At 36.1% G+C, this 20006-nt stretch overlaps 1 protein-coding gene across 4 annotated transcripts in view; it reads left to right on the top strand.

Annotated features, from left to right (window-relative positions):
- Positions 1-20006, top strand: part of MAP3K7 (mitogen-activated protein kinase kinase kinase 7) — a 46629-nt gene that overhangs the window by 23122 nt on the left and 3501 nt on the right. The window contains exons 11-17 of one of the 4 annotated variants that reach the window (XM_054399146.1): positions 413-572; positions 3131-3211; positions 10203-10270; positions 15794-15902; positions 17770-17853; positions 18677-18738; positions 19266-19381. In XM_054399146.1, the coding sequence (XP_054255121.1) occupies positions 413-572; positions 3131-3211; positions 10203-10270; positions 15794-15902; positions 17770-17853; positions 18677-18738; positions 19266-19381 (680 nt within the window). The remainder of the gene's footprint in view (positions 1-412; positions 573-3130; positions 3212-10202; positions 10271-15793; positions 15903-17769; positions 17854-18676; positions 18739-19265; positions 19382-20006) is intronic. The other 3 variants (XM_054399147.1, XM_054399149.1, XM_054399148.1) reach the window with 3 other exon arrangements.

Raw genomic sequence — 20006 nt, 5'->3', positions numbered from 1 at the left:
GCAGTGCATTTTATTTAAAGGGAATCATTAGGTTAAAAAAAAATATTTTGGTTCTAAATTTTCCAATATATTATTATGACATGAATGGATTAAACATTTATGTGAATTTTGAAAATACTGTGTTTTATTTCAAGTAGGATGAGAAAATGCAGAGATTCTATTGTGACACTATTGGCCTAATTCTACTCCATTTTTATCTGCATACTGTTAGATACTTTTGACAGTTGCAGATATTTGGTTCTTGTATACCAATAATAGCTACGTTACTGCAGATTATTGAATTTTATGTGTTTAAAAAGTCACTTTTCAAATGTCCTTAATAAAACTATTTTTTAACCTACATACTGTGAATATCACAGAGGGGCATCTGCAGAAGTTTTTTTTCTTTATAAAAATGTGACTGTTGAAACAGGGCGATCCTGGCCGCTTGAGTTTACCCCCATCTCGTGGGAGCAGCGTGGAGAGCCTGTCAGATGTTCGTGCACGACCACAGTCAGCCCTTGTTTCAGGAGAAGCCAAAAGGATGAGTGCTGACATGTCTGAAATAGAAGCAAGAATAGCTTCCATCACAGGTAAAACTAAAGGATGTTCGGGGGATAGATTAAGGAATTAGAAGGAAGGAAGGAGAAAAGATGTAGAACATGCATAGTCTTGTGGAAGGTTAATACCATTAAGCCTGTGAAAATACTTAAACTCATGTAGTCATTATTGTCCTTTATTAATTGGTGAGGAAAATGGTTTTATTTGTGGTTGTACACTCAACAAGGTTGAGTATTTTAATCAGGTACTTTTAAGGTTGTGGACAAGATTACTTTTGTTGAATTAGTCTTCTACCTTTTTTAAAAAAATATTATAAGACTTCTAAATATCAGTCCTATTCCCAAGGCACAACTTTCTCCTTTACATCTGAAATAATGTTATTCCATCTTTGCTAGCATAACTATTTCTAAAGTAATGTTTCCTTCAAAATATTATAGGAATAATCCTGAAATTGAGAGATGGGTTCAAAGTTCATCTTGTTCCCAAATAAGATTTTCAAAATCTGCTTTGACAAGTTTCAGAAAGAGAAACATAGTTATATTTTATTAGTCGTATTAACAAAGAATTGGTATCTTTTGGTTAAAAGAAAGGAAAAAATAAAAGAAAAGGTAGAGGTGTTTTGCCAGGTTTGCTGTTGTGCCTAAACATTTCATCCTTGAGTGAATTGGAATTCATATGTAAGTATAAATACATTTATGATGAAACCAGTCTTTATTCTTCCCAGACGAGCAAATTAATAAAAATGTGTATACTTGGCAAACACTTTCCTGTCTCTTTTCTTCATCAGAGAGGTTGTTTGTTAATCTGAGAACTTCAGCTTTTAAGTTTCATGTGTGAAACTTTTTGTTTGTTTTGTTATGGTGTGTAACCACAGATTTAAATAGCCAGGCCAAATTAACTCGGTTAGTCCTAGGGTTATTTAGCTCTTCTAGTGGTTTTCTTCCAATCTGAAAATTAAGGTAGTCGAGTAGCTATAATTAATAAGAAAATATGCATCATGTTCTGGCTTTCTTGTGCACCATGACTTTTATTTTTGTTCTTCATTGTATTATTATTACTTCAGGATCTTGTTTTATTGAATGCTGAGGTCACTCATGAAATAATATTTATCTTGTCCTAAACACATTTTATTTTTATGTTTTTATTTTAAAGCCTTATTCCAAGATGTGTCTTTTGTATTGTCAGTCTGACTGGATTGTGTAGCACATCTCACCCTGAATATCTCTAAAGGTTTCCTAACACAGAAGGCAGCTGTGTACTTACCTGATAATAATAATATGTTGGTTTTATTTTAAAATATGTCAGGACTCACTTTGGTCACTGACACTCTAAAGTGAATGTAAGTTTTTTACATTAGTGGAGATATCCTGGCCCTCCTTTGTGTGAGTTTTTAATTTTCCTGGTTTGTCTCCCTTAAGTATGTTGCTCTGAATAGTAATTATTATTTCAGAATATTCTTAACATTTTTTCTTATTTTTATGGTTGTAGGGTTGCTTTTTCTTGAAACAAAAGTATATATTGGACATACTAGGCAGGGGGTTAATAAATCACTTCAGGCAGCTCTGGACTACTAGAAATGAGGTCAAACTCATCTGACCATAAATTTTTCAAAAAGAGATGAATCAGCACCATATTGGTTTTGCTTTGGTTTTTAATCTTGTTGACTGTAACAGAAATATGCTGTGAATCTGAAAAAAAAAATTGTGGCTGAGCAAGAATTGAGCTGTTGTTAAGAGTAAATCAAGTCAAGAATTATTTAATCTTCTTGTTCCACTATTGTTAGATTAAGTTTAAATCACAGTGCACATCACCATTACTTAAGTTCGAGGTGGAAAATCTGCAGTGTTCTACCTTGCATTCAGACATTTCTCTAAATGGGAATTATTTATCTTAAACTACACAACTATTAAAATAAAATTTAAAAATGTATTAGTAGATTTGTTTCCACAGTACACAATGTTTGTTGAGTGTCATTCAAAAATAAAAAGGTTGGTAGTGATACTCAGTTCGGGAAAAAAAAAATTCACTAAAAGGACAAAAGAATGACAAGAATGGAAAGCAGGAATGACTGTCAGGTGTAATAAGAGTTAGCATTTTTTTCAGAGACAAATGTGATTTCCTTTAAAAGGAGGGGATTTAAAGAATGGGGAATACCTAACTATTAATCTTGTTTATAAAATAGTTTGTGCCCAACAGTAATGTTATGTAAGTTCAGACAATTAAGAATTTATATTGAATATACAGGGTGATCTGAAATAATTTAATTTGTTTTTTGTTTGGATAATTACATTTGATTTTTCCCTTTCTTTTTGCCATGCTGCTTTCTGTGTCTGACTTTTGTGTTGCTAACTACAACTAATTACGCGGTGTTGTAATGATGGCTAGTTCTGCATTTTTTGCTTTTTAACAATTGCTTTACTATGTGTAAGCATGAGCGGAAGGCAATGCAGTTTATTCTGCATGACACATTTTTTGCATGAACTGTAGTTTAACCAAGTTTATGAAAAAAAATGCAGTATTAAGAATTTAATAATTTTGCTATTGCTATTTTAGTGTTTTGCATGTGTATTGTATATGTGTATTTTTTCAGCCTATTCCAAGCCTAAACGAGGCCATCGTAAAACTGCTTCATTTGGCAACATTCTGGATGTCCCTGAGATCATCATACCAGGTATCGCAGACCAGGTGAACGGGTCAGTTGGTTAAGATGCCGGAATAATGATCAGACTGATAGAAATACTTCTTGCTCCAGTTGCTCTAGGACAGAACTAGAAATTAGCCAAAAAAAAAAATTTCATAATGCCTCTTTAAAGAGGAGCACGATACTTTAGCAAGCTTACCAGTAAAGGATTTGATCTTTCTAGTTCAAGTTGACTTCGATTCATAAAGAATGTTTTCCTTTACCATCTTCTTACAGAGCAAAACTGAACATGCAGTCTTTTGTTACAATATTCCATTTGATGAAAATGGACTTAAGTTGAAAAAAATTCCTATTTAGGAAGTTATCTTACCCTGACCTCCTTTGTTGTTTGTTTGAGCTCCCATTATTAATCCAATCAAATATTAGTAGAACAAGATACTTAAATATATTACATACAGAACTTTAAATCCATGTGATACTTGTAATTAAAAAAAAAATTAACACTTAATCCATTTAATTCTTATATTTGACTACACTTTCCTACAGCTAAAATGTGTCTGCATGAGGTATTTCTGTTCTGTTTAAGTTAGTGCAAACTAAAATTATTAGGAGAGGCTTCTGACAGGAAGAAAATCAGTATAATCAGGCACCATAGCTGGTGATTTCATTTGGGACTTTAATGAATAATTCTCATCTATCCCAAGTCTATATTTAGTTAGCAGCATATCGTTTTCCTTTCCCATTCCTTTTTGGCAATCAAAGTGGATTTGTTTCTTTCATTTCACACTTCTCAAAGCCTAAAAATAAGTATAATCAGTCCCAAACTGTGATAGGTATACCATTAGTAGTATGAAAATTACTTCAAAATTATTTGTCAGAGGCAGGAGAAGCAAAGTAATAGTAGCTACAGCTAAGTGGGAGATCCATTAAAAACTGGAACCCCTACTCTAAATGTGTGTCAGCTGAGACAGTGTCCTTCAGTATTTTAAAGTTGAAAGATAATTTTGTGCAAATATTTCTTTCAAGTAACTTTATTGAGGTTTACATATAAAGATACAGACTGTCAAAAAATAGCACAACCCAGGAAAATAAAATCTAATTGGTTTTGAGGCTAACAAATCAGCAAGAAAGTTTACTGGTGTAGCTTTGTACTGTAATTTTCAAGCAGCCCCGGCCAGCATGACATAAATGAAATCATGAAAGAGCAAGGAAAGAGAAAGTGAAGAGATCTGTGGAGTTCTGCAGTGTCAACATGAGAGCCTGTAAATAAGCTCTATACGCTGAGTGTCTCGCCTGTGCACAGTCTGCATTAACAGCACTGAGCCTTCCAAGAAACCTTGAAACTTTTGGAGAATACTAAGAAGTCAGTGAAAGAAAATGCCATGTTCTTTTCATGAAGTAGACTGTACCAGTCTATTGGTTTTACTTATTTAGGCAGTCAATTAGATATTCTTCATCTGAGCTATTTTAATGCGGCTTGACAGGATGGCAATTCCAAGGTGAATTTGGAATAGATATGAGAGAAACAGCAACCTGCAGAAATGAAAGAAGGTATAGGACTGGAGCAGGCATATTACTGATTTGTCTCAAAATTTACTCTGAAGGTACTTAAGTTTTAAATACATAATAATGAAATTCATTGTTAATGCTTTATCAGATGCAACTATTCATAGAGGATAACAGTATGAAGTATCACATAGGGTGAATTTTGTGGTGACTGGGGAAAAAGAGAGTAAAAATAAGGTAACATCCAGGGTCATGCACTGTGGGTCATATACTAACAACAGTTTCTTTCAGTGAGGTGATGTGTCTTGCACCTGAGAAAGAACAACCCCATGTTTCACTATAGAGTGGGGACTGACCTGTTGGAGAGCAGTGAAGGGGAAAAGGACCTGGGAGTCCTTGTGGATGGAAGGTTGAACATGAGCCAGCAACGTGCTCTTGTGGCCAAGAAGGGGTGCATTAGAAGGGCTGTGGTTAGTAGGTTGAGAGAGGTTCTCTGCCCCCTCTGCTCTACCCTGGTGAGGCTGCATCTGGAATATTGTGTCCAGTTCCAGGCCCCTCAGTTCAAGAAGGAGAGGGAACTGCTTGAAAGAGTCCAGCGCAGAGTGACAGAAATTAAGAGAGTGGAACATCTTCTTTATGAGGAGAGACTGAGGGAAGAGGAGACTAAGGGATGACTTCATGAATGTTTATAAATGCATAAATGCTGAGTGCCAAGAGGATGGAGCCAGGCTCTTCTCAGTGATGCCCAGTGACAGGACAATGGGCAATGGGTGGAAGTTGAGGCATAGGAAGTTCATGGAAACAGAAGGAAGAATCTTTTCCCTGTGAGGATGATGGAACACTGGAACAGGCTGGCCAGGGGGGTTGTGGAGTCTCCCTCTCTGGAGATACTCCAAACCCACCTGGATGCGTTCCTATATGAGCTGGTATAGGTGATCCTGCTCTGGCAGGGGGGGTTGGACTGGATGATCTTTTGAGGTCCCTTCCAATCCCTAACATTCTGTGATTCATAGCAGATGCATGCAGACTAAGCCCAAGTAGTATAAGCCACTAATGTAATGCAGTTGTGAAAAACTGGGAAATTATAGGGTTCATTTCCAGGAAGGTTCAGAGAACACTATTTACAGGCCCTTATCAAAGTTTAATCAGGAATTTAGCATTCTGTTCTGGGCAGCCATGTAAAAGAAACATACATGTAACCTGAAATAATAGCAACGAAAGCTACTGGGATGGTATGGAAAGTATAAAGAAGAATCTGAAAGCATGGCTTTTTTTTAGACCACATAATTAAAGCTGAGAAATTAAACTATTATTTCCTACAGATGAATCTGCAGCTAAAGACTAGGAAGAGAGAACTATCTAAATTAAAAGACAGTATTAGCACTAAGAAAAACAAAAATGTAAATTGCCTGCAAATAAATCTGGGCTTTATATAAAGAGTTTTTTGGCTGTCAGAACAGCCTTCGTGGAAGCATCTCAAGGCCAGGTTAAATAAAAAAAGAAATTAATCATTATGTGACAGGGCTGTGATCATCTGTTCAGTAAACTAATTATATTTATCTAATGCTTAAAGCAGTTATCCAGAAGTACCTTGCTTAGTTATGCTTTTAACGACAAGACAATGTGGCTGATTTCTCACCTCTTTTCCTTTCCTTACTCTCTCAGCACAATGCTTTCAGTCCTGGCTTCTTAACATGCTTTCCCCCTTACATTTCCAAGACCCCTAAACTGGCACCTCCATCTCAGTCCCACCCCATCACATTCCTTAGCACTTCTGCCACATACCCAGCTCCTCCGAACTTCCCTGGGCATTTCTGCAGTGTGGCCAGCATCCCATCTCCATCCTTGGGACAACTCGAGCGCTGACCCAGTCTGTGCCGCTGCCTAAAGTTCTGCTGAACACATGGTGAAGCAGCTGCTTCCTGGAGAGGGGAGGCACCATGCAGTCATGTTACCATGAGTCAGCTGCTTTGGGGCAGGGCTATTTTAGAAGTATGAGTACTACATCTGCTATCATTGGGGGTTTTCATAATGTGTTGCCTCAGCTGCTTTTCATCCATGAACTGATTATGCTACTGGGGTCCTAAAATACAAATTTTTACCAGCTGAAGGTAAAATGTTGGCAGAAGTGGAAGTTTTTAATATATATTTACTCTTCTTTCTAAATAGGTGTAAATAAGGGTGAATAGGACTACTTTGCATTTAAAATGCTGGGGTTTTTACTAGCTTTCAAAACTTAGAAACTAAAAAATAGATCAGCTAATGCTGGTTATGTGTAACAGCTTGACAAATGAGTTTTCAGTGATAGAATCATGCAACCAGATAACCAAGTGAAATATTTATATTTTAATTTTTTTCAGTTTCTAGTGTATAGTATGTATAGATAAGCTCCAACATTAGATATATATATATATGAAAAAATAAAAGCCCTAAAAAGTACAAAAGGCTTAAGTAGCTGCGTGTTTAAAGAACAAAACCAAAAAGTATAGTTTGTACATGATCAAGAAAAATAATCAGAACACCATTTTGATCAAAACCATTCAGGCAGCATCTATCAAATGTATCTTAATTACAGCCTTCTCTTCACTAGCAACATCAGACATCTCACGCATAGCATGCATGCATTTAGCTTTGTCATTTTGTCATCTGAAAACTACCACAGCGTTAAGATTTTTATAGCATTGACACTGCATAAATGATCACTCCGGACACAGTTTGTTGAGTGCCTTTAGAAAGTGGATAGGAATTACAGATGCTTTAGGTCTGTCATTTTTTCCATCTGCTTTTAAAACCAATATAAGTCAGAAATCCTACGCTTGTCTCCCCAGATAACTTCTTTTTTTTTTTTTTTTTTCTGGAATTCAGATCAATGTTTTAACTTCTTGAAAATGTCTTCTGGCACTGTTACATTCACTGATCATCCTGCACTGTGAGAGGGGTTTGGTCCTTTTATGTAGATGTGTGAGGAAGAGAGTACTGTGTGCAAATAAAGTGTAAAAGGAGACACAAGTGTCTGCTAAAGGGCAAGGAGAAGAGTTCATAGCTGGTCTGGGTATTTGGCAGGGGGCGGAGGGAAGGGGGGGTGGAATTTGGTTTTGCTGGAATATGTGGGGCAGCACACGATGGACATTTCCTGTTCCTTTTGAGTTTCATTTTAGAAAATAAACAGCAGTACATGAAATAGCTTCTTTTTCAGGCCATGAAGTATGTTTGTGGTATTTGATATTTAATCTTAAAATCCTGAAAACCACTGAAATCTTGACACAGTGCATTTGACTGACTTTTGTTTCATTTACAAATTTCTTAGATTTTGTAATGAGAAAAAAATCAGTTTTAAATGGATGTAAAGGTAAGAACGAGATCAAAACTGCGAGAAAAGCATAGAGAAGCATCAGTGATCAGTTCAAGTAAAGATTATATATAGTATAGTACATTTTTCAGTTGACATTTGTCTGGAATCTGGAGCAATAAGTATTTGTTGATTCGTAGTCTGTTTCTGCTTTTTCTAAGCAATTTGCCAGATGTCTGCACTAGTTACACTAATTAAAATGGCATTGCCTAGTAGAGCTTGCTCTTCCCTCATGTTACTAACTTGAAGATATTTTATTTAAAGGTGTTCATTTATTACAACACAGTAGTTTTGGCCCTTCTTTCTTCCCTCCCTCCCCCTTCCCCCAAGGCATTTTCTTTTCTTGTACCCCACCCTGATTATTTTAACTTTTTGGCAGCCGTGTTCTAATATTTCAGCAACACATGTGTCGGGTTCTTTAAATTCACAAATGTTGCTAATCTGAAATGAGAATTTCAGATATTTTTACAAGCCTATTTCAGCTGAGCTAATCTTATAACAGTGTTGTTGAATGAAACATGCACATAATTTTGTATCAGTTGTGGGTGGATCGCCCATATCTTGAATCTTGAGATGAGATGTGGCAGCCTAATGAAGTATCCACAGCGCAGGATTCTATTGAATGTATATCTTGTTCCTTAAATGATTAGGTAGTGAAAAAGTTCACTGCAAATGAATAAGTACATAAATTTTGATGTAGATTTGTCATTCACATGATCTCTAATATCACAATATTAAACATAATATAGCCATTCCTGCTTTAGGTAAGTATATACTTTCCATGAATTTCAGAAGGAAAGGATCAAAACCACAGAAAAGTTGCAGTTCGAGCTCATTTGTAGTGAGAGCAAAGAATGTATTCCTGTTTTAGAATCCTGCTTGATTTTCTTATATGCTTGTTTCTCATAATACTGTCTATAAATTTTAGACTCTAAAGTGTCATGACAAATTGGTAAGTGAGACTGAGAGTTTTGTATTGCTGTTCTGTGGTAATGTGTTCCTCAATGTAACAGTACCTGTATTTAAAAATTTCAAGTATGGTGCCATTACATGTATTGCTTCATATTAAATAGTCTTACATTTTTGTAGTAACTGTTGCAAATCAAAACACCTGTGGAGCCATGTGGAAACGATGCTGAACAAGAAGCATCTAAGAGGTTAAAAATGCGATGCCTGTTCCAGGGCCTCGAGTGAGCTGGGTTGGCTGTTGTGAGCAGGGTCACTGGGTGAGGGGCTGCCACGGCTGCTGGACATGTTTCAGATGCTCCCCTCCAGTAGAAAAGTTACGTAATACAGAGCGAAGAGCAAGAATTTTGAGCATTGTCAGCTGTTACTCAGGACGTTTTGGTGTTTCCTTTTGGGCAGCTGACCTGCTCTTGAGAGACAATATAAACAATCACCGTAATAAAAATCAAAGTAGCCAGGGAGATTCTGTTGCATAATCTCCTTTTATTTTTAAGGAGACGTTGTTTCCTGGAAATGCCTTTGATTGCGTGTCAGTGTTAAAATTTAAACTGTTTTATGGAGCTGTCACTGGTGGATAATTGCTAACAGGTGGAAGGAGAAGAGGAAAAGATTACAGCATTGTGCTCAGGAGGTTGGTGGTGAGATGAGATTTAGCTGAACAGTCCCCTTTTCACACTTCTTAGAGCATGAGAATAGGGCATAGTTTCGTTCATCTGAAGAAGACAGAGACCAGAAGGAAGCACTTTCGCTTCTTAATTTTCAGGAGAGGAGCAGCATGCAGGCAGAAGTCCTTGCTGTGTTCCTTGGGCACACCAAAGAGCAACAGGTTAAAGCTGGCAGCCTCTTATCTTCGCGGTCTAGCTTTTAGAAATCCCCATAACGTAACACACTTGAAATAGATGTCGTCATCAGCTCCAGCCCCGAGTACTAAGCCTGAGCAAATACATGTGACAGAAGATGGTGGAGTAGAGTGCAGCAGCTATTCATGTGGTAGGAGTGGTTATTGTATTAGGGTTATACTTTTTGTTGACAGGCCAGCATGTTTTGAGTTAAAATTCTGCAGCTGTCTCTCTCTCCCCCTCTCTCACTTTCTCTCTGTGGATTTGTACAAATTCCAAGCTCCTCTGCAACATTCGCACCCTGCTTATTTTGTTCTGAATAGATTTCACTGGTTTGTTTTTGTTTGGTTTTTTTTCCCAGCAGGAAACGGACAGCAGAGGCGCAGATCCATTCAAGATCTCAGTGTTGCTGGAACAGAGTCCAGTCAGGTAATGTCTTTCTCATCTCTTCTTTAGCTTACAGTCAAGTCAACACCAGATCTGTAGAGGGAAAGTGGTCTGGAAATCTTCACCTTTGATGCTTTCATGGAAGTGATGTAGAAGTCTGGCAGACTGTCATGTCATTTGTATTGCATTTAAATGAGATTCCATGAGGATAATCTATGAATGAGATGTAGATGAGAAGTGTTTTCTGTATAGCTCATGCAGCATTTATCATTTTTATGTACATATAGTTATTGTGTACCACTTAATTGAGGGCAGGTGTTATGCAGGAAAGCCTTTTCACCTCTCTGTGTTAAAAAATGGTAATAACTAGTTGTGATTGTCTGAAGCAGTTATATGTACATTAGACTCACTTTCTGCATAAAAATAAAAAGCATGTGCATCAATATTTTAAATGTATTTATTATCAGTCTCTGAAATCTGAATAGTAATTTACAGTAGTATCTTATAAAATGTTTACAGGAGGGTGCTGTCACAAAGTTGGCTTGTTTTTATTTTTTAAGAAAAGCCTATCGCAAGGTGTTTTACAATAACATAGCTTCTTGTCTGGTATCATAAATCCCATGGTAACAGACATGATGGTATGCTGCATAAAACTGACAGTAAACTAAGAACATGTTAAATGAGAAAAGTACAGCTAATGCTTCATTCAGATGTGTTTTATTTTGTGTTCTTAATTGCTTCGTTGTCTCGTTTAGTAATTCAGAGGCATTTGGCCATTACTGTGAATTGGCAGTTTTGAGATCTTTACTGTTATTGGAATGTGGGAAACTGGAGCTTAGCATATTTATCAGATCGATCAAGTTTCCATATTAAATTTCCATATTAAACAACCTACTACAATATTCTGAAATAGGTGGTCATTTTGGGAGTGTGTTTTTGATCCTTCTTTAATTCCATGCAATGTGATAGCCACAGAAACCTCATCAATCCTCCAGGTATTATTAGTAGACTTTACTACATATATCTGTCAGAAAATAATAAGTGAGTCTTAAATACATTTTACTATCTTCAAAGAAGAGAAGTTTGTTAGAAAGAAACAAATCTGCCAAATTTAGTAAATAGATGAGCCTCTTCAAGTTAGTTGTAGAATAAAATTATTCAAGGCATGGGGAAAAATATTTGACAGTACCTCAGTTATACCAAATTGCACTAATTGATTTATGTATATATTTAATTGTAGCTTTCTTATTTAAAATGTCTTATTAAGGAATGATTATCATTTAAAATATATATAATTTCAGCATTTCATTCCTCTCTTACTAAGTATTATAATCTTTCTTTGAAAGTTGTTCTGCTGCTTGTATGGATGTTCTAGCTAAATCATTCTTACAACCAGGAGAATATAGGAAAGGTTTTTTATTTACCTCATTAATTTCTGATGAAGGTCTATAGAGGCACCAGATTCATGTTTTTATTTTCTTGCTTCTGATAGTGTACATATTGGAAATCGAAGGGGAAGAATTACAATTGTCTGCTTCTATCTTACAGTTTTTGGAAATGCTGTGATGAAATCTGGAAAACATATTTTAACAGGCATGAGAAATGCAGTGTGAAAGAAATTTTTACACTGTCCATATAAACAATTAAGAAATTTTCATCCCCTTTTTGGTGTGAGATACAAAAGTCTGCTGAAACTAAGTTTTGACATACATATGTTTGTATTTTTATTTTTTTTTAATTAGAGTTTATGATTATGGAAAGCAATAAAGAAAGCAGGCACAATGTAGTTGTGGCCAGAGGCTTAACATTAGTCTTTATGGGATTATATAGCTTCGGACCTCACTACCTTGAATTTTTCTGACAAATCTTGAACTGCTATCCATATAAGCAATCTACTAGCCAAAACAGAAGAAACATCTGTGACTAGCATAGCTCTGGTCAGTTCATCGTATTTCCCCATATGCACTATACCATATATAGGTTATCCTTTCTAACATGAAAATCTCCTTCCCCCTCCCTCCCTTCATTGCAAACATCCTTCTTCCTTGCATTCCATTCTTCTTTATACCCACCCTGTAGCACAGACTTCTTCACCAAGCTGCCATGGCACTGCATGCCTCCATTCATGCTCCCAGTCTTTGGGAGCCCCAGTCCCACTCTAACCTGAAGGATTGCCACGGTGCCACCTTTTTATTTGTTTGTTTGTTGTTTTTTTTTTTAACTATTTGACTGACACACTAAGGCTGATCAGAAATTGTTTTTTTAAGTATGGATTTTCTGAACATTGTCACTGTATGAATAGAAAACTATTCCATTTTAACTATTAATCAGGAAGGTTTTTCCAATTCAGAAAATAATTTCTGTTAAGGTAAACACTGAATTTGATAATAATATATATGCCAAAGTTTGGGGTTCATACCTGAAAGGTAGACTCTTGTCTCCTTGCTTAACTGCTGGTCTGTTTTGATCTGACCTTCTTGTATGTTTTTATGATTGTAGGTATACTTTGTTTACCGCTAGAAGAATATTTTGTGTGGTTTATATGTTGTTACGTTATTTCTGTGTTGTTGAGACACTTAAGGCCTTTTCCAGTGCTGTTCTTAGTGGTGTTACCAACAGAGTAATAGTGCTTTGTGGGTGATCTTACTATTCAACTGACCCTTTTACATCAACAGTTTAGATAGGAAAATATGCTTAGCCAAAGATTTTCCACCACTGGATTAGCTGTTGGAGTGGCTCAGTATTGAGAACATGTTTTAAGTCCAGTCTTCCACAGGTTTCCCTAGTATTTAATGACCTTAGACTGGACTTTACATCAAGTAACATAAGGTGCACTGACACAACCCTCTCTGTGCAGTCAAATACTACATTTCTATTTGTTTCCAATCATGTCCTATGATGCTGTATTAGTTTTTCCACATAATTTTTTTCACACTGAGTGATTGTTCCTTCTGCCTTTCCATTTCCTTGTGCATGCATTTTAAAATATATTGTGTCATCTGTGCAACACTACTGCCCTTGCCTAAACAACTTTGCAACACAGAAACAGATGTGCTTACTCTGAACTGCAGCCACAAAAACTTCTGTGGGCTTCAAGGAACACAGAGAATCTGTTATTTGTACTGGACAGTGTCTTTACAGAATTTGATATTTTATACAGCTACTGTTTGTGTTTGGCATAGTCACTGCAGAACTGTAGTCTGCAGTCAGATGCCTAGTAAGGTATCCATGTCCTTGCCTGTGTATCTTTCATTGAGTTGGTTGTTTTGGTACATCATCCTTCACAATGCTATTGTAATATCAAAGTGACCTCTTTTAAACCTTTGAGTTTTGGTTAGTAACTGTTGCTGGGCCTTCATGACATGTACAATTACATTGAAGTGAGGAAAAAACTAAGTATGTACCGTATTGACCAGTTGAGGAGTAGGGGCAGAATGTGCATGCCCACATGCATGCAAACCAAGTGTGATAATTTAGAAGATCTGATATGCAGATGAATCATTCTGCCCATGAGATTGTAAAATTGGTCACAGATAACACTTCTTTTTCCTCCCCTTTCACAGAGAGATAAAATCCACAGATGAAGAGACAAGGCTAGAAAGGATGATTTCTTTAAACTATGTTGCTTGTTTAAATTAAACTTGAGTTAGGGATTATTCCTGAGACTGCAGGTCTTTGATAAATGGAAGCTAAAAGGCTAACGATGCCATGGGGGTTTGGCCACTTGGCAAAGATGGTTTGAGAGTAATGTGGTTAGAGTTGTTTGAGACACCTGAGGAAAGCAAGGATGAATGGACACTTGTGAAAGAGTAGCAGAAACTGCGTAGAAGTCACAGGCTTACCTGTCAGGGCTGGCATCCAGGAAGGCTAATGCATCTCTCGGCACATGCTCAAACGCCACAATCAAATATGTTCAATTTGGGCAGCTTCCTTTGGACTTTGCAATTCTTTTTGGATAGGCTGCAGATACAAACAATTAATTTCTGTCTCTAGTAATTTTTGTCTACATAGTGTTATAAAGGAAATGAGTCTTTTCCTGTAGATGGATCAGTCTGGTACAGCAAGCAGTCTAGTACAGCACTGAGAAGTTGCTGTAACTAGATTACTTCTCAGGTACCTTATGCTATCAGCTTTAGACACTTGACTAATCTCTTTGCTTAAATGACTCTGTCTTTTGACCTTTCACATAAACAGGCTGTCTTTATGATTAGTATCTAAGGACACTGACAGAAACCACTAAGCTGAACAATTTAAACCTTGCTTAATGCCAGCAGACACTCCCAACACAAAAGATTTTTCAAAATGTCTGATGCCATCATCCTGATGATATCATCTGTTGGATTATTTCTGCAACAGTTTATTGCCCTATTTCTGGCTACTAACATAAACCACTAAATGGATAATAAAAATGACAGGGGAAGCATAACACAATTGCAGTAATGGATACTTCAGTATGTAAAATTTTGGGGGGTTTTGTTTGGGTTTTTTTTTTTTTGTTTTTTTGTTTTTTTTTTTTTTTACTTGACTGAAATCCTGGCTTTTTAAAATTAAATTGTAATAGGATATTTGGAAATTAGAGTAATGAAGAAATACAGTGTCCAAGTAATGTGTATTTGAGTGCTTTTGAAAAATTGATTATTTAATGATAAGTGCACCCTATTGAAAATAGTTGTATTATTAATAGCATCTTTTCTTTTTACTTCATTTTGTTCTTGCAAAACTCACTGAGGTTTATAGTCTCGAGTCCTTTACTGTGTTAATCTTGTCATTGAGGTGAGGGGGTGTATGAAATACAAGAATATACATTGTAAATAATAATTCTGAAAAAAAAAAGGTTCAGTGGAATAATGAAGTCTGTTACATTTTTGTGCTTTGGTAAACAAAAGGATTGGAGGCCTCAAGCTGTATGTAAAGGAACTTCCTACAGAATTTTGTTTCAGTTCTCCATTTGCTTTGTGAGAGAGTGTGTACTCATTTTCTAATTCCTTTGCTTTAATTGATCCGTTTTGATGAACCATGTTTTCTTGTGTTTTCTGAAGCTGAACCTCACAATCTCATGAGTTAACAGAAGAACTATAAGATAACTGTAGATGAATACACCTCAGTCTAGTGCAGTTACTAGGCTGCATTCCTTTAGTTGATTGTAGTTCCATTCATTGATTAAACACTGGAAACAAACTTTATTTCTTCCTTGTGTTATGGTACTGCTAGATTTCACTGGATATTGGTGTGAATATTACTAGATTGTCATGCTTTTCTATAAAGGTCTCGAGCACACTGTTCAGTGCTTCTTTTTATTTTGCTGATTAGTCAAACTATATCCATTTCTTTTTATATGGCAAAGATGGGAGTAGAAATGAGGATGAGATTATCCCCTGCATGTAAGGTTTATCAAACTATATGGAGAGCTTTGAGGATAAAAGCTTGAAAAGGAGAGGTTTTGGGAGGATTACAGGCTCAGATTTCTTCACATGTATTTTTGTTCTTAATGATATTTTTTTGAAATGAAGCCTTCAAGAAAATCTTCTGTTAACTTTTCCTGTTACTGTGTTTTTATCATTTCAGGAGAGTAGAAACAGCAGTAGATCATCTAGTCCTAGTGTAAGAATGATCACTACCTCGGGACCAACCTCTGAAAAGCCAACTCGTAATCCATGGACACCTGATGATGCAGGTAATCAAAAGATTAGTTCATTAGTTAACTTTGTGCTTGTAAAAAGAACAAATATTTGATTATGGTGTCAGATGCGTGCCTGGACATTAACAAAATCAAACAGTGAAAGTCAGTGCTTTCTAGTTCTGCTTAAAGTAAGTCATTATTGTTTTCTTTTGTACCCTAGCTTTAAGAACTGGTTTTATATACATTATATTGTTACATAAACTTGAAAGCATTTTGCTTGCAAGAAATTATTGTACATATGCAATAATAGTAGCACTTAATGCAGATCTTTTAGCACCAGTTTTTAACTGTGGTGTAGTTTGAGGGCATTAGGGAAACAGACGTCTTAGAGTGTTCTAATCTTATGCATTTCTATTACAAATGCAGTTAAAGCTTTCATAGCTCTCACTTCTGGAGTGAAATGCTAGGTAGGTGGGTATCAGCTGGAATACATCAATTCTGGTTTTTTTATCTGCTGTAATTTTGCTTTTTGTGCAGTATAAACGTGCACACAGGCTTCCTTTTATTAAAATGAACTACCATAAGTATGTCTTCAGAAGTGTTGTAAATAGTTCTGCTCTGGCATCACTGTTCTTTTGTTGTGAAACAAGATTAAGAACTAACATAATACAATAGTTTAATTCCATTTTAGAAGTTGTATTACACTCCATTATGAGAAGAACCAATACTGCACTGCATGAAAACAATGGATGCCTACAAATTAGTCTTTAGACTATAAATAAGCAGTACCCTTTTGTTACCAAAATGTACGTGTTAAATCTTAATCTCAAGCTGGTACCTCATAGCGCCTCAAATTCTGAAATCTTTTTCTTGTGGTCCATTTCATGTTTGGCTGATAAGACTCTCATTCTTTCTCTGTAACCAGCTGCAAAATGGAAACTCACCTGTGGACTGACTCTCACGCAAGCATATATATATACACGCATAGATTTCTCTGTGTGTGCGCACATGGTCCTGTATATGAGGTGGAGGTGGAGGGGGTTCCCCCTCCTTTTTTAAGTGGGAAGGGACAACATACTCTTGTACTTTACTTCTGTACTTTCTTCTTTCTGTCCCTTGTAACTTTGGCTGGTCATACTCTATGCCTTGTCACTCATAATTTCCCAAAACCCTTGTCCACTCCCAAAGACCACCCTGTTCTTTTGTGTAGCATGGGTCCTGAGTTGCTTTAGGCAATGACCACTTAAGGGAGTTGCAGTCTTGCACAGAAACAAATGCTTGCCTAGTTGATAGCTCATTGGGAACTGAAAATTTCTTGTCATATGCCAGTGCAAAGGCAGTTTGTCCCAAGTCTTTGGCCTTAAATGCAGCACAGCACTAGAGCTAAAGGCCAGATCCATTTTCTGCCCCACAGAAATCCTTCACCTTATATTCAGGTGAATACAGAATGTACTACATGTGTATTTTCTCTTGTTAGGTTTATGTAGTCCATGAACAGCAAATTGTTTACGTTTCTAAAGAGAGAAATAATTTTCGTTTTCTGTAAAAGAGGGTATGTTTTTAAGTTAGTGAAGCAAAATGATAAAATGAGGATGCAGCCAAATCTGGTTAATCAGGAGATTAATCTGCAAGACAGTACTGAAATGCTCAGGAATGTCATCTGAAGTATTTTTCATGTGTTGATGTATTTGAAACATTGCAATAATTCGTATGTTGTAGTAATATTTCATATACAGTAATAGTCTAATGTAGGGAAGGATTTCTTATATTATTTTCCTTTAAGATACTGTGGTCTCTGGGTTTAGGTTGATTTTTCTTTTTTCTTTTTTTTTTTTTTAAACCACCTTCCCATTTCCTGACAAGCATGCACTTAACCACTTTGTCTTCATTCCCACCCTCTTATTTCTATTTCCTTTTGAAGCTGCTCTTGGAGACAGCATAGTCTTTGAGGGCAACACCTTAATTTCTCTGCTACCACTCTGTGGTAGGTGCTTTTGGGGTATGGGTAAGCAGCACTTCATTTTTCCCCACCTACCCTCCTCCATGTAATCCTCTACTAGCAATGATACAGATACAAAATCAGTAGTTTCTCCATGCATCTTTTACTCCTATGTCTCTTAAAGCTTTACAGTAACCTTGTGATCCCCAGATTGTGGGCTACCAAAAGACAGGATCTGTAAGAACTCAGAAACATGTTAAATCAGGAATGAAAGCACTGGAGAAATCCAGACTAACTACAGTGTAAGAAGAGAGCAGCCAGGCCCAGGAGACAGATGGATTATCAGGTTCCTTGCTACCCACAAAGTATTTCTACAGAGCAGAGAAGATGTCCTAGAGCGTGCTGTGAGGAAGATACTTACAGACCTCACTGGGAGCAGGTTTCAAAACTGAGCAGGAGCTTGTGCTTATTTTATTTTGGCAGAGGTTGTTTGCACAGTTTCTAATTTTAAAATCATTAGATGTATGGGCAGGCTGGCTATCTTTCATAAACAAGAATGAAATGGCAATTTTTTTTTTTTAATTAAGAACAGGATTTCAAACTGGGAAAAATAATATTTTTTAAATTTTTATGGTGTTACATGGCTTCTTGAAGTGTAGGATGCTAACCTTAATCTATATTTCTTCTTGGTGTGATAGACCTTACTTTTGAAGTTCTTTATCAGAAAGACAAAATGATGCATCTGCCTTGGAATTGGACCGCTGCGATTTCCATTTGCCTTTCCACATTCAGATAATGTATTGTAAAATGATTTAGAATTCTTGGGTTTGTCCTGTAAGAATAGAATTAACTCTGAAAATACATTAACATTTTCTTGCTGTTGTTACAGAGACCAATGGGTCAGATAACTCTATCCCAATGGCATATCTTACACTAGATCATCAGTTACAGGTAATAAATATATGTTTTATTAGATAATATATCATACATTTAATTCTACTGTGTGAATTTGGGGCTGCAAAATGTAGTGTCACATATTTACCTGAGTTTATATTCTGCCTTAAGTTTTGACCAAGGCTAAAAAAATATATTATGTAATGTGAGACTGGTTGACTCAGATTTGATCAAGCTATTAAAAACAAACCCTGGGAAACTTGATCCTTAAAAACAAATATAAGCTGAGTTTGACTGTCAAAGTAATAGATTATTTACTTGAGCATTAATGAATTAAATTGTTGCATGCACTTCATTTGCTGTGTTTGACATTAAACACTGCTTTGATTTTTGTGACAGAGTAACTGCAGATTTGATGTTTCAGTCAACTTTGACATCAGTGCAGTCACATTTTCCAGGGCACTTATTTTTAAAAGCTTACTTGGTTTTTAAAAGATGTTATAAATACACTGCAAAGACATTCTAACAGACTATATACTAAGGTATCAGTTCATTAGTTTTTAACATGTCTGATGTATTTTCAGCCTCTAGCACCATGCCCAAACTCCAAAGAATCTATGGCTGTGTTTGAACAGCACTGCAAAATGGCACAAGAATATATGAAAGTTCAGACAGAAATTGCATTGCTGTTGCAAAGGAAGTAAGTGGAAATTTGTTACAACCTTTTCTGTTCTTCTGTGACTGTTATTTCTGTCTTTAGGAAGTAACATTTCATAAGGTATAATTATTTTCCAGCCTTAATCTCAGAAGTACTGAGCTGCTCAGTACAGGTGAGATATAGAGAGCAGATAATTGAAGTTTTAATCAATATCAAGACTCTTCTTCTGGATAAATCCTACTTCAAAGTATGGCACATCTGTGTATGTAACGTAGTAGTAAGGTTTATATCATCTCAAATGAAAGAGCTGGACTGTTGATGAACCTTGGAATTTTATTTCCAATGATGTCCAGTAAAAGATTTTCAGTTGTAATTTGTAGATGATCACTTGGATAATAGATTATTGAATTTTGAGTAATACATCCATGTTACTCATTTTGAAGTTAGTTTTTACCTTAGATCTGACTTTTGCCAGTCGTTACTTTTACAACAGAATTATCAACACCCATCTTCTGGTTTTCTGTCAGGAGTTTAGGACTTGAAAGTTATTTTGTACCTCCTTATCTTTGCGGAGTGGAAATAAATTCTTTCCTCACACATTGTGTACACATATAAATGAAGCAACTGCATGTATTGTTGAATTAGGGCCAAAGTTATTGCTGATTCA

Source organism: Indicator indicator, chromosome 2 (genome assembly GCF_027791375.1).
Source record: "Indicator indicator isolate 239-I01 chromosome 2, UM_Iind_1.1, whole genome shotgun sequence".
Taxonomy (NCBI): domain Eukaryota; kingdom Metazoa; phylum Chordata; class Aves; order Piciformes; family Indicatoridae; genus Indicator; species Indicator indicator.
Note: the sequence above shows the minus strand (reverse complement) of the source record. Positions and strands in the feature narration are given on the sequence as shown.